Genomic DNA, 27,175 nt, shown 5'->3' with positions numbered 1-27,175 from the left:
AGAGCTGTGCCCCACTCTGCTCTCTGCGGATAGAGTTCTGTCCATTCACCTCTGTGAAAAGTCCCTTTTACTGCAGCATATTGCATAATTATATGTTATTGCGTTCCTTCCATATTCTGTATGTTTCCTGTGTTAATAATCACACCCTAATACACAGGTTGTTGTCAGTGCTTAATTTGAGTCAGTGGTTACAGGTGAGGCACATCACACTAATTTTTGTTGGAACTAAACTTGTTTTCCTCATTATAGTCTGCTCCACATCAAAACGGTGAAAGACACACAGGAGATAGAAAGAAAAAAAAAACAAGAGAAAAACCCAGGAAATATGAGGTAGAAAGCAGAAACCTGCTAGAGTAGGATAAAGAGGCAAAGAGTGTCTGGTGGTGAATTAAAGAGGCATCAGGTGGAATCAAGACTACACTGCATTGGTATTCAGCGCCCGATACTCAGTAGTGTCGGCTGCACCCCTTTTACAAAGTAAGCACTGGTTCTTATTAACGAAAGCCAGGTGATTATCAAGCCTGCTTCTTATATAACCATGCCCTCTTTTTTCTCTCTGCTTTTCATTCAACCTTCTCCCACAGCGCTCCCTCGCGTTTCTCTCCCTTGCTACTTCCTCCTTGTGACGTGTCTCTTTTTTTCATTTTCTTTAATATATCCTGCACCTCGCTCTCTTCTTCTTTCTCTCATTTCAGTTTATAAATTACTCAAATTCACTATCGCTTTATCAGCACGGCACAAGTTGGGGGTCGACACAGTTTGATGGGGTCCCTCCACTATTATCTAGAAAAGGGACTCAGTTCCACCTAGCTCCTTAGCCTGCGACTGGGATTACTTACTTTGTGCCTCAGCACTGCAGACACAGGCCTCAGAGTGTTTGTAACTATCCATCCCACTAGCAGCGCCCCCTTTATTTATTTGTGTGAGTGGCGCAAGAGAGGGACAGAAACTTTACAAAATTAGCCATTCTATTGCTGTAAATGTGAAACACTTTGGGGCTTAGGGGCTAAATAAAGAATAATGTCAGGAAACAAACGCAAATTAAAAGCAAATTTTATTTATCTGCTGAAAACTGTTCAAAAATGTAATTTTCAAGTTCCCCATATCTGTTTAAAAATATTTACACTTTGAGTAATTTCTGAGTTTAGTTACAAACTGATAGTGGGAAAAAACATGATGTATAAAAACTGAATCCAAAAACTTCTTCTTACATTATTTTATGTTTATTGTTTTTAAAACAGGCCATCGACCTTTCATGTGAAAATTATTATAAGGGCCTGACATCACTTCTTGTGACGTCACTACATGTGACGTCCTTGTGATTTGCATATTATAATGGGCTCCTTTAGTATTTTCCTTACTTGTGCCCTGTTATTGGCATGACATTGGTCTATAGCTACTAAAAATAAATATTTAAATTCACAGGTGTTCAGCCCATTTCGCTGGTGATGTCATACATTGACATGTATTCGGCTGCTTCTTCTATTTTTAGGTAAATATAGATCACCTGCCGTTCCCCCTCCTTCCATTTCTCTTTCTTTTTCTCCCCCTTTCTTTGTCTCTCTCGCTCTCTTTATCTCTCCTCCTCTCCATCTCCCACACACTCCTGTTAGCTTTAGCTTCATGAATGTCACTGCCACTTCAGGCATTCATACGACAAATCCTTCAGCACATTTGAGAACAAGGGACAATCAGTGTGGAAGACGAGTTGCTGAGAGTGCAACGGATTGTCCTGGTACATATATGCTTTTGATGTGGGATTTCACTATTTCACCACATTCTTAAACCAGTGTCTGCTGCTTACAGTTGCTCAATTATGGTAAAAAGAAGAGTTTAGCAAGTCACAAAATGAATAGGGAGAGCCAAGTCGGGGAGGAGCCACGGGTCACACTTAGTTATAAGGTCCGAGCTGATCCATCAACAGTTTGTAAAAGATTCAGCAAATGTTACTTAAAAACAAGGTATATTTTTGTATTTATAAAGTTTTATATGCTCTTTTATATCTAAAAATAGGTTATTTCTTGAACACCTGTGTTTCGCTTTAGTTCATACATATACTGCAGTGGCATTTGTTAACAGTAATACATACATTTTACCAATGAAGCTTCCATCTCCAGAGCCCTGACATGTCCACTCTGGGTGGGTTGGGTTTATAGGTTTTATCACTAATCCCACAAGTTAGCTGAAAATACCAGTGTTAGTCCCAGTATTGCTCAGTGTTGCTTTTTACAGGAAGTGTGATCAGGTGCGATTTCATTTTTTTCTTTGTATCTCTTCTTCACCAAATAAAAATCAAGAATGTTTCTTTTCTTTTAATCCACATTGTGCTCGCCTCCAACTGTGTATCCTGGTGCATCATGATGCTTTGCTTTGTGTACGCAAGTGAGCAATCTCTGGAAACAAACACTTTTCTAACTTTGAAAATACTGTTATCTGTTTTTCTTCTTTACTGCTAGTCGGGTCTTCTATCAAAAGTCCTTCACACTTTCAGCGCCCTTCTATGTTTTCTCCCTGTGTGTTTGCTGATGACTTTGTAGCTCTGATAATCAATTAAAGTTCTTCCCACATTCATTGCACTTGAATGATTTTTCTCCTGTGTGAGTTCGTTGATGATACCTTAATGCTGAAGAGAAGCGAAAACTACTGTCACATTCACTACACTAATAGGGTTTTTTCCCCCGTGTGTGCTTGCTGATGACTCTGAAGTTGTAATAACCAACTAAAGCACTTTGCACATTCACTGCACTTGAATGGTTTTTCTCCTGTGTGAGTTCGCTGATGGCACCTTAATGCTGAAGAGCTGCGAAAACTACTGTCACATTCACTACAATGATAGGGTCTTTCCCCCGTGTGTGTACGCTGATGAATTTGTAGGGATGATAATTGACTATAGCTCTTCACACATTCACTGCATTTAAATGGCTTTTCCCCCGTGTGTGTTCGCTGATGGCTTTGAAGCACTGATAATCGACTAAATCTCTTTAAACATTCACTGCATTTAAATGGCTTTTCCCCCGTGTGTGTTCGCAGATGGCTTTGAAGCAATGATAATCGACTAAAGCTCTTCCCACATTCATTGCACTTGAATCGTTTTTCTCCTGTGTGAGTTTGCTGATGATTCCCTAATGCTGAAGAGTTACGAAAACTACTGTCACATTCACTACAATGATAGGGTTTGTCCCCCGTGTGGGTTCGCTGATGAATTTGTAGGGATGATAATTGACTATAGCTCTTCACACATTCACTGCATTTAAATGGCTTTTCTCCCGTGTGTGTTCGCTGATGTCTTCGAAGGCTTGATAACTCACTAAAGCACTTTGCACATTCAGTGCACTTGAATGGTTTTTCCCCTGTGTGTGTTCGCTGATGGCTTTGAAGCACTGATAATCGACTAAAGCTCTTTAAACATTCACTGCATTTAAATGGCTTTTCCCCTGTGTGTGTTCGTTGATGTCTTCGTAGGCTTGATAACTGACTAAAGCTCTTCACACATTCACTGCACTTGAATGGCTTTTCCCCTGTGTGTGTTCGCTGGTGTCTTTGTAGTTCTGATAAGTGTTGTACATGGACTTTGACTCTTTTCCCTAGCCTTGTAATTCCTTGATACTCACTTGATGTCACAGTATGTTTACCTGATGACATCATAGAATGTTGGGGGTTTTGCCTTGGCCTACAGACAGTTGGAGGCATGCTGAGTGACAGGGCGGTCACTCCTGGTGGGGTCTGTTAATTACCATCATAAGAACTGGACCTGTAACTACCTTGAATAAAGCAACATGAAATATATACCATGACTCTAGAACATCTTTTATGTACAACATTTTGGCGACTTCTGGACGAGATTTTTAAAGAATCTACAGCGTGCAAAAGAAAATTAAAGAACCTACAGCGTGCAAAAGAAAATTAAAGAACCAAAGATAATTAAGAAATAAATAAGGAATCTACAGGATACAGAAATCAATTCTTCATAAAGAAAAGGAACCTCGACTACAAAAGAAATCAACCTCACAACCATCAAGTAAGCCTCTGTTTTATTTCCAATTTAAACCTCTCATAGACAATTATCTTATTTATTATAACAATGGAAACACCTTGCCAGACCCCACCAGTGTCCGTCAATATCCGGACAGCCTGTTCCCTAAGGTGTCATTGTTAAAATACTGAGAGGAAAAGCATATTTATGGACTGCTGTTTGAGCTACTATTTGAATAACAGAGCATTACTGAAACCGAGTGACATTTCCCAACTCGAAATTCAATTTAAAATAATTACTGCAGTTGAACACTAAGTTAATAAACAGCCAGGTGTCTAAAAACATAAGACTGTTACTGAAATGCAAATAACATTCTAATGTGGAAGACTTGAGCTACTGCGTGTAAAAGAGATTGCCAGCGCACGTTTTTCACTTTAATTTATGTCATATATTTAGAGCGACCCTCGTTAATTTCCACTGCATCAAATGTGAAAGACATGAACTGATAAGCTTAAGAAAAGTTTACAGAACGATTATCCACTTTAAATGAAAACATGTGTTTCAAGGAGCGCACGTTATTTTACACTCCAAGGTCAACATGAAAGACATGAGCTGCTGAGTTTAAAAGAGTTTGACCGTACAATTAATGTTTTTCCACATTAATTGAAAATATATGTTTAAAGCAGCACACGTTATTTTACACTGCAAGTTCAACATGAAAAACATGAGCTAACCATTTAAAATAATACCCGAGTTATTCTACAACGACTAGTTTGTGAACTATGGAATTTAAGCTTGCCTTTCCTTACCGTTTTTCTTCAACCGTTTTTCTGCCTCTGCGCCGACCTGCTCTCCATCATGCCACTTTTGAAAGTGATGACGTGATGGATTCTCCTTGAGACTCGGCGAAGAAACAGCCTGCTCCAAAACATGATTGCGTGCGCATCCAGCCTCATCCCAGCATTCTGAAGAAGTCAGCCTGTCATCACGCAGGGAGAGACGTCACAACGCGACGTAAGCTTCTCCACAGAAGTCAATGCGGGCGTTTCTCTCGATAGTAACAGATCTACGGAGGCACTACGAAATTAAAATCACATGCTTCATATATTTAACGTTTCCTCGTGTGTGAGAAGCGAAATTTAACTGGATGTCTACATGAAAGACTAATATCACGGTGCCATCTACTGGAAGTTAGTGGAACTTTTATTTTCCTTCATTTTCGTTTTGAAGTGGTTTTATACACTTCGTCAAACCTAATTGAGACTATGGCTTCAAGGAGTAACCTGTTTTAACTGTGCTATTTTTTCACAATAGTCAAAGAGGAGACAATATTTATTTGAACTGATTAACACGATTTCACTCTTCAAGGCTTTTTCACCATAATTCAATTTTATATATCATCGTATCTGTACTCCATTGGCAGAGACTACGGTGACTACGTTTTTTATTTTAATTTATTCTTTTGTTCTTCATAAGGAGAGACTACGGTGACTACGTTTTTTTATTTTAATTTATTCTTTTGTTCTCTACATGCTATTTCTGTGATTAACTATTTAACATTAACATCATTTATGTTATCTCTATGCTTTGATATTTAGTCATGTAGAGTCAAATATTTTTCAAAAGTTTACATATTATTATAAGTTTCAGGTTATAATTTGACTTTATTCAGCATTGCTTTACGACTTGCATGTTATTTATAGTATTCATATTCATGCATTTTAAGTTAGTGCACATGATTTATTCACATGATACACAGATTTCTATGCAAGCCTTTATAGTGATAACACTTATGGTTATGATATATTCAATTTTCACGGGTTTAAGTATTTCTTGTAATCCCTGTTACATTCTAGTGCATGAAATTCACGGGTTAAGTATTTCTTGTAAACCCCGTTACGTTACAGTTGCATTCCTGGGTGAGCGTATCCCAGCAACTTGTTCTAGGGTGAGTGTATCCCTTGACATGATATTTATGAAGGGTAGGTGTATCCCTTTTTATACTTTAAGGGTGAGAACGTTCCCAATATGATGTGTATGTAAGATTATTACATCCTTTTCATACAAATTCTACACGTGTAATTCCTGCAGGTCGTTTACGTGTTACGGTATTTGCATTTAGTGTTGAGTAATTGATGAATGGGTTTATATCTTTTTACTGTTATTAAGTGTGACTTAATGTATTATTCAATTTCTTCTTGAACTTCCTAATTTTGTGTATTTTGGTGTTTAGACTCTTGCCGTTACTCTTCGTGCTGGTTCACTTGTGTTTTGGCAGACTCTTTCTCACTATACTTAAGGTGCCGGAGACGTCTGGTATTCTTTCTCTCTTGTGTAATTTTCATAACTTCCTGTATGTTTCTTGCTTTCGACCTTTATTAGGAAGAGGGTGGTGGTGTGCGTTGGTGTCTTCCTTGTTCTTCCGCTTCTCTTTCTTTCTTATAGCTTCTTACATGTTTGTATCTTCTTATTTGGCGCCATAGTTTAGTTGTAAATTTAACAAAGTTATTAGTATATATCATTTTGTTCTTTTCCCTAAAGAAAGGAGATATGTTGTACATGGACTTTGACTCTTTTCCCTAGCCTTGTAATTCCTTGATACTCACTTGATGTCACAGTATGTTTACCTGATGACATCATAGAATGTTGGGGGTTTTGCCTTGGCCTACAGACAGTTGGAGGCATGCTGAGTGACAGGGCGGTCACTCCTGGTGGGGTCTGTTAATTACCATCATAAGAACTGGACCTGTAACTACCTTGAATAAAGCAACATGAAATATATACCATGACTCTAGAACATCTTTTATGTACAACAATAAGTTACTAAAGTACTTTGCACATTCAGTGCACTTGAACGGGTTTTCCCCCATGTGTGTTCACAGATGACTTTGAAGCACTGACAATGCCCTAAAGCTCTTTACACATTCACTGCACTTGAATGGTTTTTCTCCTGTGTGTGTTCACTTTTGAATTTGGACGTTTGATAAGTGACTAAAGCTCTTTACACATTCACTGCACTTGAAAGGTTTTTGTCCTGTGTTCGTGTGCTGATGAAGCTTGAGTATTGATGACAAACTAAAGCTCTTGGTGCATGTGTATGAGTCTTCTTTCTTGGTTAGTGTTTGTGGGGCGGGGTATATATTTGTCTATATCGCTTGACTGTATTTCCTGATGGGCCAATATGGCTGATAAAGCACTTGTGTTTTTCTCACACACTTTATATGTGTGCGGTATTTTACACATTTGATTTCTGTTTTAACAATGAAATGCAATAGCCACCAAACATTTGCCACACTCCTAATACGTAGAAGGTGTCTTTGTAGGTGATTGTGCCTTTAGATTGGATTATGGCTATGCACGCTTGCGGGTAAAGATGTATCTTCCTTTTGGCCAGTGCAAATTGCGATAGTCTGTTGTATTGTAGATACAAGAACTCCTCTTTCCTTTACCCGTCAATTGTCTGGCTCCGCTCTGCTGTGCTTTTCTCTGGCTGTTGTGAGTTACCCAGAAAGAGCTTACAATTCACCTAGAGTACTAAATGATGGCTTGTCATTATATTAGAACACAGAGCTCTGCCGTAATCACATCATAATGATCCCACAATCAAAGCTGGTGTTGGACTCTTGTTTATACAGGAGGTTGTTGGTTATTGTTGTTGCCTTAATTTTGTAGTGGTCATTTCTTCGTCTCGTGGCATGGAGGTGCACAGCTCAGCCTCTTACAATCACTGAACTGCCCTTGATGTTTCATCCGGGATCTGTCTGTTTGTGTGGAGGTTCCTCTGTCGCTGACTGTACTGATGTTTTGCTGAATACTGTAGCTCATTATTTCTGCTATTATTGAAGACTTACAACATTATCTTCATTATAGATGGTCATTCCATACATTCAAGGATGGTTTTCTGTTGGGTGTAAAGATATTTAAAATTACTACCATCCAATGAGAGTGGAAGAAAAGAATAATAAGTGACACGTACTGCACAGAAGTGTAAATAAATCTACCATTATCATTCCATGTACCATTGTCCTACTGATGATGTTTCCACATGGATGTTTTGCCGTCTATCAAAGCAGCTTCTTCGTTGAAAATCTTACTCAACAGTTTGTTTTCCATCATACCTACTTACCTATTTACTGTTTCTGACCTTACAATATCTCTGGCAGACATGCTGTGCTGTCTGTTGCTACATAAATAGGAAGTAGATTCAAACTGCAGGAAGAGTGCAGTGTTCCTTGCAGTCAGAGGCAAGGCACGAGGACAATCTGGCGCAAACAATGCAATAGCACGAGGAGAATCTGATGCAAACAAAGCAATAACACAGGTCATGCACTAGAAGGATTTTATGCAAACAATGCAATGCAACAATTCCATACAATGGAGAAAGGAGTTGGCCTAATGGCTAGCGCGGTCGACCTCAAATCTGTGGAACCAGGTTCGCGTCTCAGCAAGGATGCGCAACATCCTGTGATTCTAGGCAAATCACTTAATCTCCCCGTGCCTAACAGAAATTAATGTGTCCTCATGTAATGCAACTGGTGCTCGTGTAAAGCGCTCTGATACCCGATACCTTTGGGTCAAGTTTGCGCTATATAAAACTCTGCTAAAAAAAAAATGCAATAACATAGGCCAGGGACTTGAAGAATCTGACGCAAACAATGCAATAAAATGGGCCAAGCACTAGAATAAACTGATGCAAAAAATGCAATAACACACGCCAGGCACTAGGAGAATCGTATGCAAACAATGCAAGAACACAGGCCAGGCACTAAGGAATCTGATGTAAACAATTCAATGACACAGCAGGCACTAGGAGAATATGATGACAACAATGCATGAACATAGGCAAGGCATTAGGAGAATCTGATGCAAACAATGCAAGAACACAGGTCAGGCACTAGGAGAATCTTATGCAAACAACGCAATAACATAGGCCAGGCACTAGGATTGATGTAAACAATGCAATAACACGGACCAGGCACTAGAAGGATCTGATGCAAAAAATTTAATAACACAGGCCAGGTACTAGGAAAATCTTATGCAAACAATGCAATAACACAGGCCAGGCACTAGGGTTGAAGCAAACAATGCAATAACACAGGCCAGGTACTAGGAGAATCTTATGCAAGCAATGCAATAACACAGGCCAGGCACTAGTGCTGATGCAAACAATGCAATAACACGGGCCAGGCACTAGGAAAACGTAACACAAACAATGCAATAACACAGGCCAGGCACTAGGAACACATGGCGCAAACAATGCAATAACACAGGCCATGCACTAGAATAGTCTGATGAAACAATGCAACAACACAGGCCAGGCACTAGGATTGAGGCAAACAATGCAATAACACAGGTAAGGCACTAGGACAGTCTGATGCAGACAATGCAATAACACAGGCCAGGCACAAGGAGAATCTGATGCACACAATGCAATAACACAGGCCAGGCACTAGGGTTGATGCAAACAATGCAATAACACAGGCCAGGCACTAGGGTTGGTGGAAACAATTCAATAACACAGGCCAGGCACTAGGATTGATGCAAACAATGCAATAACACAGGCCAGGCTCGTGGAGAATCTGATGCAAACAATGCAATAACACAGGCCAAGCACTAGGATTGATGCATGCAATGCAATAACACAGGCCAGGCACGTGGAGAATCTGATACAAACAATGCAATAACATAGGCCAGGCACGTGGAGAATCTAATGCAAGCAATGCAATAACACAGGCCAGGCACCAATAGGATTGCACCCAGTGGAGTTACTAACAGAAAGTGTTCCGTGTCCACCAGCAAGAAAACTTCTATTCTATCTGTAAGTTCTCTTGAGAGGTGAGCATGTAATAGCTGGCGAGATCCAGGGTACTGTGTGGACTAGAGGGTGGGAGGGCAAAGACTAGTTTTATATGGACTGAAGCATGGGTAAAATGAGCAATATTTTAGGGAAGTATCACCATATAGTAAATCATACAGAGTCTGTTTTTTTTGGCCCAGGTATGGGTTATTACGTACCAAGTGGTGTCAGAGAGATTATAATCTTCCCTATAAGTGGCATCTGCTTTACAAAGAATTTCAATACAAGGAGTGACTCTAAAAAGCAGCGGCAGGGCATGCAGTGAGAGGAGAGAATGCACATTGTCACTAACGTTATGGAACAGCACACAACTTTAGAGGCTACATAGATACAAGGGAGACACCTGAAATGGGCTCTGCACCTCACATGAATCCAGAACACGAAAGCGCCTTTACACAGAGACCAAACATCGTTGGTGGGTCCAAGGGGAGAAGGAGGGGCTCAGAACACAAACATAGAAGGAAGAGCTAGTAGGTGTTCAGGGACATGTTACTGGAAACTGACTACTCTAGTCAGTAGTTTCATGGACTGGTTGTGGGGACGATAGTCCCCAACAACAAGCAGCTTTTGCTCCACAGCTAAAAGAAAGGACTCAACCTTCTTACTATTCATTGAATCTTTATTTCGACATTTTTTCAGTCATAAAAGATTACAGTAAAAACAGTGTACATGAGCAAAAAACATAAAATTATCATTTGATAATAGCAGATTATCAAGCAAATTATGCAATCACTATGTAGATTCAACCCTGGGTACCGCTCTGATGAGGGAACATCTTATGGACCACATTGCTAAAAGGAACTTTTAGAGTGCAAACACTATATGAGGTGATGTGTCAGTCTTAAACACTCTCATTGCAACAGAGCATTTATCAAATCCCATATTCTTACATAGGGGTACCAGCCAATGCTTTTTGGCCTTTCTGTAAGCGGGGCAGAAGAAGAGCATGTGCAGTTCATCCTACTTGGTCGTGCCGCATCCAGGACAGGATTTGCTCGTGGAAGTCGACCACTTGCCTACAAATGCCCCTAGTGGCAGTGTTCCATGCCTCCATTGGATGTAAAGCTTCCTTGCTCCTACTGGATAGATAACATTCAAAAACTCCTCAAAGGCATAAGAGTGTTTGATTGTTAAAAAGGTTGTTATCAAAGAGCCAGCTTTGGAGTCATGCAGCCATATATTCTGTTTGTGATCCATGAAGGAATTCGCAAGCATTTTGCCTGAAACCCCCCTGCATGCCCATTCTGGATCATACCAGGGGTCCGATAGTCCCATTTTCCCTAGTTCGTTTTTCACGAATGCAAGCCAGGGGATTTTTGCTGCTCTACCATGACACAGCACATCCTTTAGTTCAAGCCTATAATTGGACAGTTCTGGGGTTATCCATAGCATGCGCCAAAACCTTAAAGGTTTCAGAGCTTGCTCATCCTGGATAAAACTCAGTCCTGAGGTTCCGTGACGATTTGAACCCGTGTTTTCAATATTGTCGGAAATACATAATTTTGGTATCAGTGAACCGCAAATGATCCATTTAGCATATCCTGGTGTTTTTGCTATGCTACGAGCAAGAGTACTCCTGTTACAAACACATTTCCGATCTACCCATGGCATCCATCTTAGATCATGGCAGCCATTTTGTATTTCTTGCCCTCACATAGACAATGGACACGCAATGACCTCTGATTTCTCCATTTCGATTAAGGACACGTAGGCTTAGCCGGAGATTCACCTCTCTAGTGACACGTGCACCTTAGAACAGAACACGCTGTGGCTGCATGACTCGACAAAGGCTGCCTCCTCTGCCCGAGGCCAGTCCTGCTATACTGGTTCTCGTGTTCGTTGGCCTGATCATGATTAGGTGGCCGAAGCCGGTAGCCTTGCCCATTTACGACCCACAAACATCTCTTATCCTGCTTTTCTATCTTCCGCACCTGGCTCCGCTCCTTTCTTTCTGAATCTTTATTAGGGGGAGGTAACGAAATTTACGATGAGGCGGTCCGGCTCTTGAATGTAATGTTGACAAGGGATTGTGATGGACTAGTGGGAACCCCTCTTCGTAATGTTTGACATCAGATATAATCGACGATTCTTGTGCAACGCCAAATATTTATTGTATAGGACACAAAGGTTTTGGGAATGTACCAACATGTGAAGAATTCGCCTGAAGGCCAATATTTCGTATATAAGGAGCAACCCTCTTTGTACAAATGGAACAGGCTCCTAGATTCTGCCCGTGTGTAGTTTCTGTGATTTCTGTGTCCCTGCAGTAATAAACCTTTGGTCTTTGACGCCACCATCGAGAAGCCCGTGTTTCTGTTTATTTGTGCACCGAGACAGGTAGAACTCCGGGGTCTTTGGGTGTTGTCCCCTGACACCTCTGGACAGAACCAAAAAGTCCAGAACTCCAATTGGCGCCCAACGTGGGGCGACGTCATTCGGTACCGGTCCAAAAGCCTGAAGAGTTCGAGAAGCTTCGTGTGAAGATTCCTGAGGGAGGCGCCCCACTTCATCGATCCCGGCATATCGCAAAAGTGGCCCGAAGTTCTCTTCCACGAGGGTTCCCGTTCAAGACGGCTGCAGTGGTCCGTTGCCTTGACCGTCGCCATGTCTTGGACCCGAGGTGCAGTCCTTAGTACGGCGAGACAAGACGGGTTTCTCCTTGGTGACGTCTTCAGTACCTCAGTTAAGTATTTAGTGGTTGCTAGTTGGTTACTTCGTGAGGGTTTTTTAAATCCTTTTGGTTCTTGGTTTGGTTTGGTTTCGTAAGATTATCACTAGTTGGTTCTGGTTACGATAATCTATTGGTTTAGTTTGGGTATCGATACATTAGTTCGCTTTTGGTAGGCCTAAGTTCTTGGTTCGAGTGCACATATCTGTTTGTGTTTTGTTCGTTCTGTGTTCCGGATTGCAAAATGGTAAGTCGGAAAAATTGTATGTTGTCGTGTTTTGGTTGCAACAGTGATTCACGATTGGAGGACTCATGTCTGGTTCCTCCGATTGGGACTCCTCTATATGATCTTTATTGTAAGTTTGGTGTGGGTCCTATATCTTATAATGAGGTGTGGGTCCGCTATACAGAAAAGGACGGTGTCCTTAGTTGGCCACTGCATGGTAGTTTTGAACCCGAAATCCTTGATAATTTAGAAGCGAAATTGTTTAAGAAGAAAGCCCGGCCGGCAATGTTTGATTCTTTCCGTTATTGGCGAAAAGAATCTAAACAGAGAGAAATTAAAAGGTTGAAGAAAGAACAGAAAGAGCAAGAGTTGACTTTAGAACAGGCTGCTAAGCAGCTGCAAGTCAACGAGTCTGAGAAGGCCATAGAGGTGGCTATTAGAGAGCGTAATTTAGCGATCGACAAGTGCTATCCTGCCTTGCCATCGAGTACAACTAAGATAGTAGAGGACCCCGAAAACGATCCTCTGTTGTATTACTTGTTATAGTCACCCCCACCGTATGCACAGGGTGCTACGGCTCCGCCTGCACCGAATGTTCAATTGCCGGTTGCTGGACAACCTGGTGTTCCTGCTCCTGTCCCTCAGAATCAAGCTCCTGTACCTCCTGTGGTTAATGTGAATGTTCCTTCGGCACCCCCTCTTCCTGGGTTGCCGGCTTCTTTGCCTATACCTGTATCGCTTACACCTACTGTTTCACAAGCTACCTTATCTGATACTCCTACTGTTCCTGGTCTATTTGTTCCTACTGCTACTGTGTTCTCTACATCTGCTAGTATTATGACTCCGCTTTCTGTTCGTCGAAGAATCACTGATTCTGTCACTAATATTCTGTCTCCCTTTTATAAAACTTTAATTAAAACTCCTGCCTCTGAGTCTGTACAGAGACGTAGTCAGCTTCCAAGTACTGAGGAACGGGGAATCTTAGATTCCACGGCTCTCAGATGGATTTCGAAGAGTAGGAGATATAGTACGAGAGATGTACTAGATACATTTATGCAGTGGAATGAACCAACGCAACGATATGCGTTTGACGAGATGTGCTCTCTTTTACGTGAGGAACTAGAAGAAGATGACTCTGAATCGAATTTAGAAGACTTAATTAAAGTTCAGAAAGAGTTTGCTGCAGGAATGATAGTAGGCCCAAATATAAAAGAAGCGATGGAACTGATTTTAAGTTATAGAAATGATCCATCTCTTCGCTCACCGAGAGATTTAGAAAGACAGAGTACGAAGCAGAATCGCCAATATCCAATGAGGGAGGTTCCTCCAATTTGGCGCGAAGCTGTACAAGCTGATGCAATAAATGGTGTTGTTGCCGCTCCGGCGCAATTCCAGAGAGTGTGGATACACATTCCGTGGAAGCGAGCCGAAGTGTTAGCAGTGAAGCAGGCCTTGCCAGATCCGCGTAAGAATCCTGCTGGGTACTATAAGGAGTTAGCACAGACAGTTGAGGCTTGTGTTATGAATCTAGCGGACATCGACATGTTATTTGGGAATGTAGTTCCGCAACCAATTTGGGCTAAGATACGTAAAGAGAATCATCCAGTTGCCCTAGGTGGTGATTGGGCAGCTATCATAGCGGCGGATGGTCAGCAAATAGGTGGTTCAAAACCCGAACCTCTAATTGCTAATCTTCCAGGTAGGATAATTGACTTAATGAAGACTCTGATGCCAGCACTGCGCGTTAACTGGGACAAGTTGTCCGCATGCAGGCAGAAGAAAGACGAAAGTGTCTCTGACTTTTTCACGAGGTTTGAAGAGACTTTTGTAGATCACAGTGGTCAGGATATGAGCACAGAAGGAGGACAGAGATTGTTCGTCGATAAATTTGTACACAATTTGCTACCAGAGCTCTGTAATAAATTGAAAGATTCCGAGAGTGCGTGGGCTGTCTCTACAACTGCGCAAATACTTGCAACTGCACAGTATTATGAAAATAGGGATAAAGAGGAGAAAGAGAAATCAGATAAGAAAACGAAAGACTTAAAGACTAAAGTTCTTTTGCAACAGGCATATCCGCCTCGCATGAATCAGACTAATACGCAGCAAGGGTCATATCAAAGGACAGATTATAGTTCACCGAGGCCGCAATATCAGTGGAACCAGTGTGCGTACTGTAAGAAAGAGGGTCATTATAAGAATGACTGTCCGATCTTAGCGCAAAATAATGCTGCAGCAGCTCAGAGAGGTCGTGGTGGTTCTATTCAAAATTCTAGAGGTCGAGGACGAGGTGCTATGCCTCCACAGACGAATGATCGTCCTTCTAATCACTTTGATCAGCGAAATGGACAGTCTGCCCAACAAAATAGATCTCAACAGTATCATGTTGAGGATTATTGTGAAGTGGATGAGGGATTTCAACAGACTGGGTACTAGGACAGCCGTGGACAAAGAGAGGGAGTAGTATCAGTTCCAGTGGATCAGAGTGGGCCTTATGTCGCAGTAGCAACATCAGGCGTAGTCGAACCGTTTCTGTTGGATACTGGTGCCGCAAAAAGTTCTATCATTCATGCGAAACTCCCTGGCGCACCTTTGTCCGGCTTAACAAATGTTTCTGTAGGTTTTTCAGGCGCCCCTGTTTACAATCCCGTATCTGGTCCTTTGTCTATTTCTGTTGGACCGTGTCAATTGAAAGCACCCCTGATTTTGACGACAGGTTGTAATGAAAATCTGCTTGGTTTAGACTTGTTAAGACGCCTATATGCGACATTGTACTGTTCTCCGTCAGGAGTTCAGCTTACATTGGGTAAAAGAATCACCTCTCCGATGTACTTGTCAATGGATGCACTCCCGCCAGAGCTGCGTTCACTCCCTGATACTCTTTGGGCGACTGGTCCTAACGATGTAGGCCTTTTGGAAATACCACCATATGTGGTAACTTTGAAAGCAAATGTCAAATTTCCACGAATTCCTCAATACAAGATTTCTAGTGAAGGTGAACGTGCACTTTTATTGATTGTACAAGATTTAATTAAGAAAGGTGTGGTTGAAGAAACTAGAGGAAATGTCTGTAACAGTCCTGTATTACCGATTTTGAACGTACTGATCCTTCAAAGCCTCCAGTTTATAGGTTTGTTATAGATCTCAGAGAGGTTAATAAGATTGTGGTTCCGCAGTTTCCTGTGGTTCCAGACATTACTGCCTTGTTAACGTTGATTCCTGCTACAGCCACATGGTTTTCAGTTATCGACTTGAAGAATGCCTTTTTAAGCATTCCGATAGCCGAAGAAAGCAGAGATATTTTCGGTTTCTGTCTAGGAGGTCGAAGTTTCAGGTTTAAACGCGCTCCACAAGGCTATTGTGAGAGTCCGTCCATTTACAGTCAGGCATTAAAAAGTCAGTTAGATTCCTTTGTACTTCCTCCTGGTTCTGCTTTAGTACAGTATGTAGATGATCTTCTGGTGGCTGCCGATGACAAGGAAACTTGCAAAGCAGCTACAATTTCGTTATTGCATCATTTATCTAATTTGAATCATAAGGTGTCACCTTCGAAAATGCAATACTGCTGCCAAGAAGTGACCTACCTAGGTCATCTCTTGTCAAAGGAGGGAAGGAAGTTGACCCCAGAGAGAATAAAAGCAATTACGCAGATGAGTGTTCCCCGCACACAGACAGAAGTGCGTGCCTTTTTAGGTATTACCTCGTACTGTAGGCAGTGGATCCCAAATTTTTCTCTTTTAGCAAAACCATTGGTAGCTTTGACTGGGAAAGGTGTTCCGAGTCCGGTGCCATGGTCTGCTGATTGTCAGGAGAGTTTTTCTGAGTTACGAAAAGCATTATGTTCAGCTCCTGTATTGGGTACACCCGATTACAGTAAGCCATTCACGCTCTATGTTCACGAAAGAGAAGGTTGCGCGTTGAGTGTTCTGACACAGAGATTTGGTGATAAACAACGCCCTTGTGCGTATTTTTCATCAACATTAGATCCGGTAGCTAGAGCATTACCTAGTTGTTTGAGAGCTACAGCGGCAGCTGCGGCTTCCATTCGACAATCTGCTGGTTTGGTGATGAACAACATGCTAGTGGTCATGGTTCCTCATGCTGTGGATACACTCATGAACCGAACTAAGACGCAACATCTTACCAGCGCTAGATTATCAGGTTATGAGCTGACATTGCTAGCTAGTCATATTCAAATCAAAAGATGCAATGTATTGAATCCAGCAACATTGTTGCCGACTAATCAAGAGTCGAGTGATTCCGAGCCCCATGATTGTTGTTTCAGAACCGAGGAAGAGACAAAAGGACGAATTGATTTAAAAGACACTCCGTTGTCAGATCCAGATGGCACGTTGTATGTTGATGGGTCATGTTTTAAATTGGAGAATGGTGATGTGACTGCTGCTTACACAGTAACGACTTTGAGGACGATTGTGGAGACTGCAAGAGTGAGTCAGAATTCTGCCCAAGCTGCAGAGTTAATCGCTCTAACAAGAGCGTGTGTTTTAGCTAAGGGAAGGAGAGTGAATGTGTTCACAGATAGTCAGTACGCGTTTGGTGTGGCCCATAGTTTTGGCCGTTTGTGGAAAGAAAGAGGTTTCATTACGTCCCATGGGACTAAGATTCAACATGGTCAGCTAGTTAACAACTTGTTGGAATCTCTAACCTTGCCGACTGAAGTTGCGATTGTGAAATGCAGTGCTCATAAAGCAATCACGGATGATGTTGGTTGGGGGAATGCTTTTGCTGATGAGACCGCTAAACAGACAGCTAGAGATATGATGAGTAGAATGTATGTTGCAACGTCTGCAAGATGGATTTCCGAGTCTGGAATGTGTGAAGACACAGTGGAAAGTGTGAAAGAAATTCAGAAAGAAGCGACTGAGGAGGAAAAGCTTGCATGGAAAGAGAGTACGGGTAAATTGGACTCGAACGGATGTTGGATTGATCTGTCGGAGCAACAGCGTTGGATGTTGCCTGATGCGTACGTGCTTGCAGTGGTGACGATGGCACATGGAACAGCACACATTAGTTCTAAAGGGATTTGTAAGATGTTAGCTCCAGTCTGGAAGAATGATGGGATTAGTAAGTGTGCTGAGATAGTGGTGAAAAATTGTATGGTATGCCTGATGCATAATCCTGGCAAGGGAGTCCCAACACCTGCTGGTCACTTCGCTCCTCCTTCCTGCCCCTTTGAAGTGATTCAGTTAGATTTCATACACATGGATCGTTGTAATAACCTAAAATACGTCCTGGTGGTAGTCTGTGCTTTTTCCAGATGGATCGAAGCATATCCACTGAAGGACAATACTGCCTTATCAACTGCTAAAATTTTTCTCAAGGAATATTTCCCTAGGTACGGAATGCCACGGATTGTATGGTCAGATAACGGAAGTGAGTTTGTAGGGAAAGTTATGCAGAGTGCGTGTGCCGGTTTAGGAATAAAGCAAAAATTCCACAGTGCAAACCATCCCCAGTCTGCTGGTTTAGTTGAGGGTTACAACGGCACCCTCAAACTAAAACTCGCTAAAATACAGGCATCCACGGGTTTATCCTGGCCAGATGCACTACCCTTGGCTTTATTATCAACGAGAGCGACTGTACATTCTAGAGTAGGGCTTAGTCCCTACGAGATAGTTTTCGGTCGTCCCGCTAACGTTTGGGGAGTGCCTAGGCCGAAGGAATTTTGTTCTCTGGAATATCCAATGTTGATTGATTACCTTTACGATTTGACTGCTAAATTTAGTCTTATTCACCAACAGGTTTTCGATGCATTGCCAAAGCCACCGGAGAGTCCAGGTCATCAGCGGAAACCAGGTGACCACGTTGTGGTGCGGAACTTCGCCAGGACGAAGAACCTTCAGCCCAGATTTACCGGCCCCTATCAAGTACTGCTAGCGACGAGAACTGCTGTTCGTGTGGCCGGACGCAAGCACTGGATACATACGACGCATGTCAAACGTGTGCCCCTGCCACTTCCTTATGACAACTGGGTTAAGAAGGGAATTGGTGCCTCTGAGTTCGAACAGACACCCAGGTTCATCCCTTTCAGCGATGCCGAATTGATAACTGACACATCGAACTCTGACTCTCCTCCTGAAACTACTCCTTTGAACTCTGAACATTTGTCCTCTGCATCAGAAGAAACTCTGCCATCTGCGAACTTGAACATTGCAACATCTACTAATGATACACTGTTTCCGGATCAGACAGTTCCTGCAAAACTAAGATACAATTTACGGTCTCGTAATATGGACAAATAAAGCAGGAAACTGCCTATTGTAATATTTGAATTTTGAACTATTGCCCTCAGCCAGGAAGTTTGCTATTGTTTTATTATTTTTAAATTGCCTTGCCGTCTGGGTAGCCGTAGGGTCGTGGCTGTGTGCCTAGTTGAATCTGCGGGGGTCAGACACAAGGTCGATCTTTCTGTTAGTTCTGGGAACTCCCAGGGCTGATAGAGGCATTTTCATCTACGTACACATCATCAGTGGTCGCGAGCGGATTGTAGAAGATGGAGCTTCCTGCGCTGCAACGAGAAAATGTGATCTATGTTCGCAGAAACAGACTTTACAGAATTCTCCACAGCAAATGTTTTCTGATGCAATGTGCTATTACATTTTTAATTGTTTTGATAACGTTGGTGGGTGGAATCGTCTTTGGTGTGAATTTGATTTTTATGCCAGTAACTACAGTACCTCCCCTTGATCCTGCTACTTCTACTGTTTCTTCTATGCACTCTTTTCACCCGTTTCCCGAACATGAGCAAGCTCGACGCTCAGAATTCATCAATAACACTTTCGTACAACTCCTGCACCAACACCAACTGGTAGTTAACACTACAGACTGCTGGGTGTGTGGCTTGATACCCCACACTATGGATAAAGGTATTCCCTATCTGGTGTTGCCTTTTAGCTATAATGGATCATTTCAGGCCCTTCAGACCATTTTTGCTTATGCCCTTGAAACCTATCCTCCGCGTCCACCACGTTCCACTAAATATAACTCTGCCAACAAAGCTTTAGTCCAGGGAATTATTGACATGATCAAGGATGTCAATAATACTCCATCTTACCCTAGAGATGAATTACGAGTATATTTGAGTTGGAATTCTTCAGAGTATCGCCTTAGTTTGGGAGAAAGCAAGCGTAAAAGCTCAACTCCAATCTGGGTCGTGCCTCACCGAGGTCAGGTCTGTTTGCAAGGAAATGGGAGAAATCCGAGAGCTCAGCTAGGGAGGAGTGAGTGCGTTGAGACTTGCGTGTTTCCGTCTAACTCTTCCCCTGCTTTTCTTACTGCTAGGGGTACCTACTTCATCTGTCAAGACAGAGCGTATACATGGTTGCCTGCTGACTTTTCAGGGTCATGTTATATTGCTCGATTGTTGCCTCCGACATACACTGCTTCATCTGATTATCACAAGACCAGAGTAGCAAGAGGTGTCTTCAGCAAGGAAGATACCGCTGGTCAGGAAGCCGGAGACTTCTTCAAAGGTTTCCTTCCGTTCTGGGGGCCTATGGCCAATAGTAGAAACATACGTCAGCTAACACGGGTAGTTGAATCTACTATTACCGAAACTGCTGGTGCCCTTAGCAACTTGACAGCTGAGCTTCAGGCGGATAGACTCATGACGTTGCAGAACCGTATGGTTCTAGACGTAATACTTGCAGATCGAGGTGGGGTATGCAGAATGATCCAATCGAGCTGCTGTGTTTTTATTCCCAATAATGCTCCAACTGTCTATGAGGCGATCTCTAAGCTACACAAGATTTCCGACTCTACACACGTAGACAAGGGAAACTGGTCCTTCATGGAGTGGTTTTGGACTCTGATATCAGCGTGGGGATGGAAGGTTCTGATGGTCATTGGTGTCATCTTAGTATTCCTGTTCTCGTGTTGCCTGATTATCCAGTGTGGTCCAGCTCTGTGTAGTCTTTGTGCTGCAACCTGTTTTAGAAAACCACCTGCGTTTGGAGAAAAGGCGCGAGAAAGGATGATGATACAACAGCATGTCACTGACCTGATGAGCATAGAACTAGATTCTGACATAGACTGAGTAATTGCCTATGTAAGGGCAAAAGGAGGGTCTGAGGTTCCGTGACGATTTGAACCCGTGTTTTCAATATTGTCGGCAATACATAATTTTGGTATCAGTGAACCGCAAATGATCCATTTAGCATATCCTGGTGTTTTCGCTATGCTACGAGCAAGAGTACTCCTGTTACAAACACATTTCCGATCTACCCATGGCATCCATCTTAGATCATGGCAGCCATTTTGTATTTCTTGCCCTCACATAGACAATGGACACGCAATGACCTCTGATTTCTCCATTTCCAGTACACGAAAGCGCCTTTACACAGAGACCAAACATCGTTGGTGGGTCCAAGGGGAGAAGGAGGGGCTCAGAACACAAACATAGAAGGAAGAGCTAGTAGGTGTTCAGGGACATGTTACTGGAAACTGACTACTCTAGTCAGTAGTTTCATGGACTGGTTGTGGGGACGATAGTCCCCAACAACAAGCAGCTTTTGCTCCACAGCTAAAAGAAAGGACTCAACCTTCTTACTATTCATTGAATCTTTATTTCGACATTTTTTCAGTCATAAAAGATTACAGTAAAAACAGTGTACATGAGCAAAAAACATAAAATTATCATTTGATAATAGCAGATTATCAAGCAAATTATGCAATCACTATGTAGATTCAACCCTGGGTACCGCTCTGATGAGGGAACATCTTATGGACCACATTGCTAAAAGGAACTTTTAGAGTGCAAACACTATATGAGGTGATGTGTCAGTCTTAAACACTCTCATTGCAACAGAGCATTTATCAAATCCCATATTCTTACATAGGGGTACCAGCCAATGCTTTTTGGCCTTTCTGTAAGCGGGGCAGAAGAAGAGCATGTGCAGTTCATCCTACTTGGTCGTGCCGCATCCAGGACAGGATTTGCTCGTGGAAGTCGACCACTTGCCTACAAATGCCCCTAGTGGCAGTGTTCCATGCCTCCATTGGATGTAAAGCTTCCTTGCTCCTACTGGATAGATAACATTCAAAAACTCCTCAAAGGCATAAGAGTGTTTGATTGTTAAAAAGGTTGTTATCAAAGAGCCAGCTTTGGAGTCATGCAGCCATATATTCTGTTCGTGATCCATGAAGGAATTCGCAAGCATTTTGCCTGAAACCCCCCTGCATGCCCGTTCTGGATCATACCAGAGGTCCGATAGTCCCATTTTCCCTAGTTCGTTTTTCACGAATGCAAGCCAGGGGATTTTTGCTGCTCTACCATGACACAGCACATCCTTTAGTTCAAGCCTATAATTGGACAGTTCTGGGGTTATCCATAGCATGCGCCAAAACCTTAAAGGTTTCAGAGCTTGCTCATCCTGGATAAAACTCAGTCCTGAGGTTCCGTGACGATTTGAACCCGTGTTTTCAATATTGTCGGAAATACATAATTTTGGTATCAGTGAACCGCAAATGATCCATTTAGCATATCCTGGTGTTTTTGCTATGCTACGAGCAAGAGTACTCCTGTTACAAACACATTTCCGATCTACCCATGGCATCCATCTTAGATCATGGCAGCCATTTTGTATTTCTTGCCCTCACATAGACAATGGACACGCAATGACCTCTGATTTCTCCATTTCGATTAAGGACACGTAGGCTTAGCCGGAGATTCACCTCTCTAGTGACACGTGCACCTTAGAACAGAACACGCTGTGGCTGCATGACTCGACAAAGGCTGCCTCCTCTGCCCGAGGCCAGTCCTGCTATACTGGTTCTCGTGTTCGTTGGCCTGATCATGATTAGGTGGCCGAAGCCGGTAGCCTTGCCCATTTACGACCCACAAACATCTCTTATCCTGCTTTTCTATCTTCCGCACCTGGCTCCGCTCCTTTCTTTCTGAATCTTTATTAGGGGGAGGTAACGAAATTTACGATGGGGCGGTCCGGCTCTTGAATGTAATGTTGACAAGGGATTGTGATGGACTAGTGGGAACCCCTCTTCGTAATGTTTGACATCAGATATTATCGACGATTCTTGTGCAACGCCAAATATTTATTGTATAGGACACAAAGGTTTTGGGAATGTACCAACATGTGAAGAATTCGCCTGAAGGCCAATATTTCGTATATAAGGAGCAACCCTCTTTGTACAAATGGAACAGGCTCCTAGATTCTGCTCGTGTGTAGTTTCTGTGACTTCTGTGTCCCTGCAGTAATAAACCTTTGGTCTTTGACGCCACCATCGAGAAGCCCGTGTTTCTGTTTATTTGTGCACCGAGACAGGTAGAACTCCGGGGTCTTTGGGTGTTGTCCCCTGACACCTCTGGACGGAACCAAAAAGTCCAGAACTCCAGTCCTAAGTCTAATCTCAGTGGGAGGAGAGGAGTGCTTTGTGGGAGTGCAAGTAACTGCCTCAAACTTATTCTCCACATTAACAATTCCCGGCCTACAGGAGTGCCCCCAAAGTTCTCTACCATAAAGGGCCAATGCCCTCGCCTTAACCTTGTAGATCTCCAAGGCGGGGCTCACTGGCTTGAATGTAGACATATTTGTCATTTTAAGGATGCCACCCACTAGTTGGGAAAGTTTGAGTTGAGATTTCACCTGTTGGAGACCCCAGGAAAGATTTTCATTGATCGTCACCCCCAGGTATTGAAAAGTCTGTACCCTCTCCAATCTAACCATGCCCAGGAGCGGAGTTGGGCGGGTGAGGGCCGGAGGACTGAAAATGATGAATTTAGTCTTATCGGTGTTGACTTCCAGTCCACGGCAACTGCAAAAGTGGATAAATCCATCCAGGACACGCTGTATCCCCATGGGGGACTTGGAAAGCAGGAGGGTGTCATTGGCAAACATTATCGCTGGCACCCTCCTGCCTGCCAATTTGGGTGCGTCGTTGTTGGGAACTGCATCCAAGAGCGATATGACACCATTCACATGAAGGCAGAACAGGGTTGGTACCAGGACGCACCCCTGCCCGACCCCCCTCGGAACTGGAAACCGGGACGACAACACCCCATCCCTCCCACATTTAACCTGTGCATAGTTTTGTGTATGCAGCCTCATCAGTACCACCAGTATTGCGTTTGGAACTCCCATGTCCAAGAGCACCACCCACAGTTTGCCCCTAGGTACTAGGTCGAACGCGGACCGGAGGTCCACGAAGACCATATAGAGGCTGCCACCCTCCAGTATGTCCGTCTTCCAGAATAGCATTATGAGGCGGAAAATCTGGTCCACATTAGATGTTTGTTTCCTAAATACGGCCTGATAGGGACTGAGGATATCATGCTCCTCAATCCACTCTTGTAAACGATCCAGAATTAGTCGGAAGAAGATTTTTTGAGGCACGTTTATGAGGCTAATGGGCCTGTAATTGGTTGGGAGCAGAGGAGAGCCCTTCTTAAAGATTGGGACAACCAAGTATCTGGTATCTCCATACCTCCCAAAATCGGGTTGAAAAGGGCACAGAGGTAAGGGGCCCACATCAACGGTTGATCCCTGAATAAGTCCCCGGGGAGCCTGTCTAGGCCAGGGGCCTTACCCATGGCCAAATTCCCTATGGCAGTAAAGTCTTCTTCGACTGAGAATTCATGCTCATCGCCTTCCCCCAGTCTAGATGTATGTACCAATGGACTTTCTAGATCTGCAACGACTGCGTATAGGGACTTAAAATGGAGCTCCCAAACCCCCGCCTCTATATTGGGTTCAATTGCGGATCTAGGCTCTTCTGACCCTGTACTGACTATAGCCCAGAATCTACGTGCATCTCTAGCATCTAATGAGGAGGAGAGATTAGACCATTTGTCCATATCCCACTCCTTCCTAGCATGGTTCATTATTTCTTTGTATTGTGATCTTAGGGAGCGAATAATTGTTTTATCTCTCCCATCTTTAAGGGCCCCGATAAGCACTGATTTTACCTTCCTACAAGAGGCGCTTACCACGTAGAAACAGGCACCCTACACCTCTTGTTGGAGCCCGGGGGAATAAGAAATTCTGTTAGGCAGGCTACTAGATCCTGGTGCACGCACTGCATGTTATCGTTAAAGTCTGGTACCACGGGATAAGAAATTAAAGAACCCACCTTCTCGAAGAAAGGTACAACTGCACTATATAGTTTAGGTAGTGCATCTCGTGATACGACCAGTCTATCCCACTTAACTCTGCGCCTGTTGTTGGTTATGGCCAACCCTTCTACCGCATCCAGGCCTGTTTCCTTTCTATTTGCCTTGGGCCATGGGCACTCTATCCTCAAGCTCAGTGCATTGTGATCACTGTCCACCCTAAACAATACCTCGAAGTCAACGACCTTCCGCCATAAACATGCCTCCACCATAATGTAGTCCAGTCTTGACTCATGGCCCCTTTTGTAGAGGGTACACTTGGACGGAATGTCAGATGGCATGCGACCGTTGCAAGCCCTGATAGAATTATTCAGAGTTAGGGTTGTGATCTGAATGGCCAGCGGGGACCAGGACGTGAGGACTGGCAAGGTGGAATTCCCCAGTGTTCATCCTCGCCCGTCAAGGGCTCCCTCATTTAGACCAAAAGTGGCTCATAGTGGCAATTCAGGTCCCCGGCCACCAAGTAGTGTATGTCCCTACCAAGGGAGCCAAGGAAGAATGATATCTCTTCAATGGTTTTAGACTCGCTTGCCACACTTGTTGGGCGTGAGTAGACGTTTACGATGGCATGTTTGTAGAGGTTTTGCCAGGACAGGAGAACACACTGAATATCATCGGAGTGGGTCAGGATAATCTCGCCCGAGCAGCCCAAGTGTAGGCCAACCCAAATGGTGAGACCCCCGATGGGCGTCCCTTGCCTCCACACCGTGCGGGAATATTATATGCTGCAAAACCCACTCTGTATTGGTCCTCCCTAGCCCAGGTTTCTTGGAATACACATATATCGCTGCCGTCCACAAAGGTGCCCCACTCTGGGCAGGCCAATTTTTGAGTTCCCTATGCTGGACCGTGTGCAATCCATTGTGATATTAACTCTCCCATTAAATTATCAACTCCGATGGTGGGAGGAGACAATATTGGTGAGTAATCATCGACCGCCCTATCCAAAACATGCATGTTACTACTCCTGGGGGTCCCTATTGGGGGATACTGGGCTCCTGGCAACTCACATACCTGGTCTCTCTCCACCAGAATCTGGCCATCCTCAACAACCACACAGTTAGTCTGGGCCTCATCCTGTATATCCTGGTTGACCCTAGTGAGTCAGTCGACCTGGTCCAGGCCACTAAACCTATTGTAGCATGAAATCTGATTCTGGACAAGTGGTTGGTGGCCATCCCAGTTCTTCCCTCCCCTCGCCGCTCGACGATGAGATACAAGGGTCCAACCCACATCTGGGTTTCTCAGTTGTTTACTAGGATAAAAATAGGAGAGAGGTCTGACTTCTATCTTTGTGCCTACACTAGCTGATTTCCAATTACATATATAGTCTATAATATGTGGGTCTCTGAAGTTGACCAATATACAATCGCCAGTTAGAGTGAGGGAGGGGTCTATACGCATTAAGCCAATGAATAACTTTATTTTTTGAGGTTGAAAATGAATCAACATTTGGCGTTCTAATTTCTGGCACCCCTGTGAGAATAATTAAATAGGGACTGACTTCAGGTGGCAAGTCCACTTGGGGGTTCATTTTGAATTCTCCTACTTATACCTGCATCCAAAGTGGCACGCCCATCGTAAGAAGTAGTGTCAATCTGTACTCCGCCTACACTACTGGACACTGTGTGCTTGTCAGCCCTAAACCCCCCACCCAATATATTTGGCAATGCATTTGCTCCCCCTGTGGGTTCAGTGGGATTAACGACAACCTGTTTTTCTCACAGAAGAGGCAAGATTTTCGTGCGTCGCAACCCCTCCCACTTCAATTGACACATTCCTGTTGGCCTGAACTAATGCATTGTTAACCAAACTATTTAGGGTGGCCACTGTTACTTGTTCAAAGTTAAATAGTTGGCTTTCAATACTGGCAAGTCTCTCTTCCAGTGGACGTAGTATGGCACTCAAATGTGCAGTAATTTTCGTGCATAGGCAGTCCTCCCATGTCGATAGTTCTTCCCTGGAAGGGCCTATGCCTGACAGTATTACCGTCTAAATTTCCCAACTGCATAGGTGAGTCGAGTACTACAGTTAAACTTTGCGTCCCAGCGTCTTTTGGGCTTGATGGAGTTACGTGTTTTCTGTGGCTTTTAACTGATCTAGCTCCAGTCTTTTTTACAATGGGCTGCTTTTTCTTAGGAATTGCACCTGTGTGGTTACCATGATACTGGCGGGTAATCGGTCTCTCCGGGGTTTTTCCCAGGGTGGATGTGTCCAATCGCACTGAAAAGTCCTGTTGGATCGTTTGGGTATGTGGGGGAGTTTGGACCGGATCCTGTCTAGGTGAATCAGTTTGGGCAATGGTT

At 43.4% G+C, this 27,175-nt stretch overlaps 1 protein-coding gene across 1 annotated transcript in view; it reads right to left on the bottom strand.

Moving 5' to 3' along the window:
* Positions 1-1,037: 1,037 nt before the first annotated feature.
* LOC144805956 (uncharacterized) overlaps positions 1,038-27,175 on the bottom strand; it is a 93,354-nt gene continuing 67,216 nt past the window's right edge. The window contains exon 5 of the mRNA XM_078672423.1: positions 1,038-7,874. Within this exon, the coding sequence (XP_078528549.1) occupies positions 2,656-3,690 (1,035 nt within the window). The 5' untranslated portion in view covers positions 3,691-7,874 and the 3' untranslated portion in view covers positions 1,038-2,655. The remainder of the gene's footprint in view (positions 7,875-27,175) is intronic.

Source organism: Lissotriton helveticus (assembly GCF_964261635.1).
Source record: "Lissotriton helveticus chromosome 1_1 unlocalized genomic scaffold, aLisHel1.1 SUPER_1_unloc_35, whole genome shotgun sequence".
NCBI classification, from domain to species: Eukaryota; Metazoa; Chordata; class Amphibia; order Caudata; family Salamandridae; genus Lissotriton; species Lissotriton helveticus.
The sequence above is the reverse complement of the archived record's forward strand: the minus strand, read 5'-3'. Positions and strand labels throughout refer to the sequence as shown.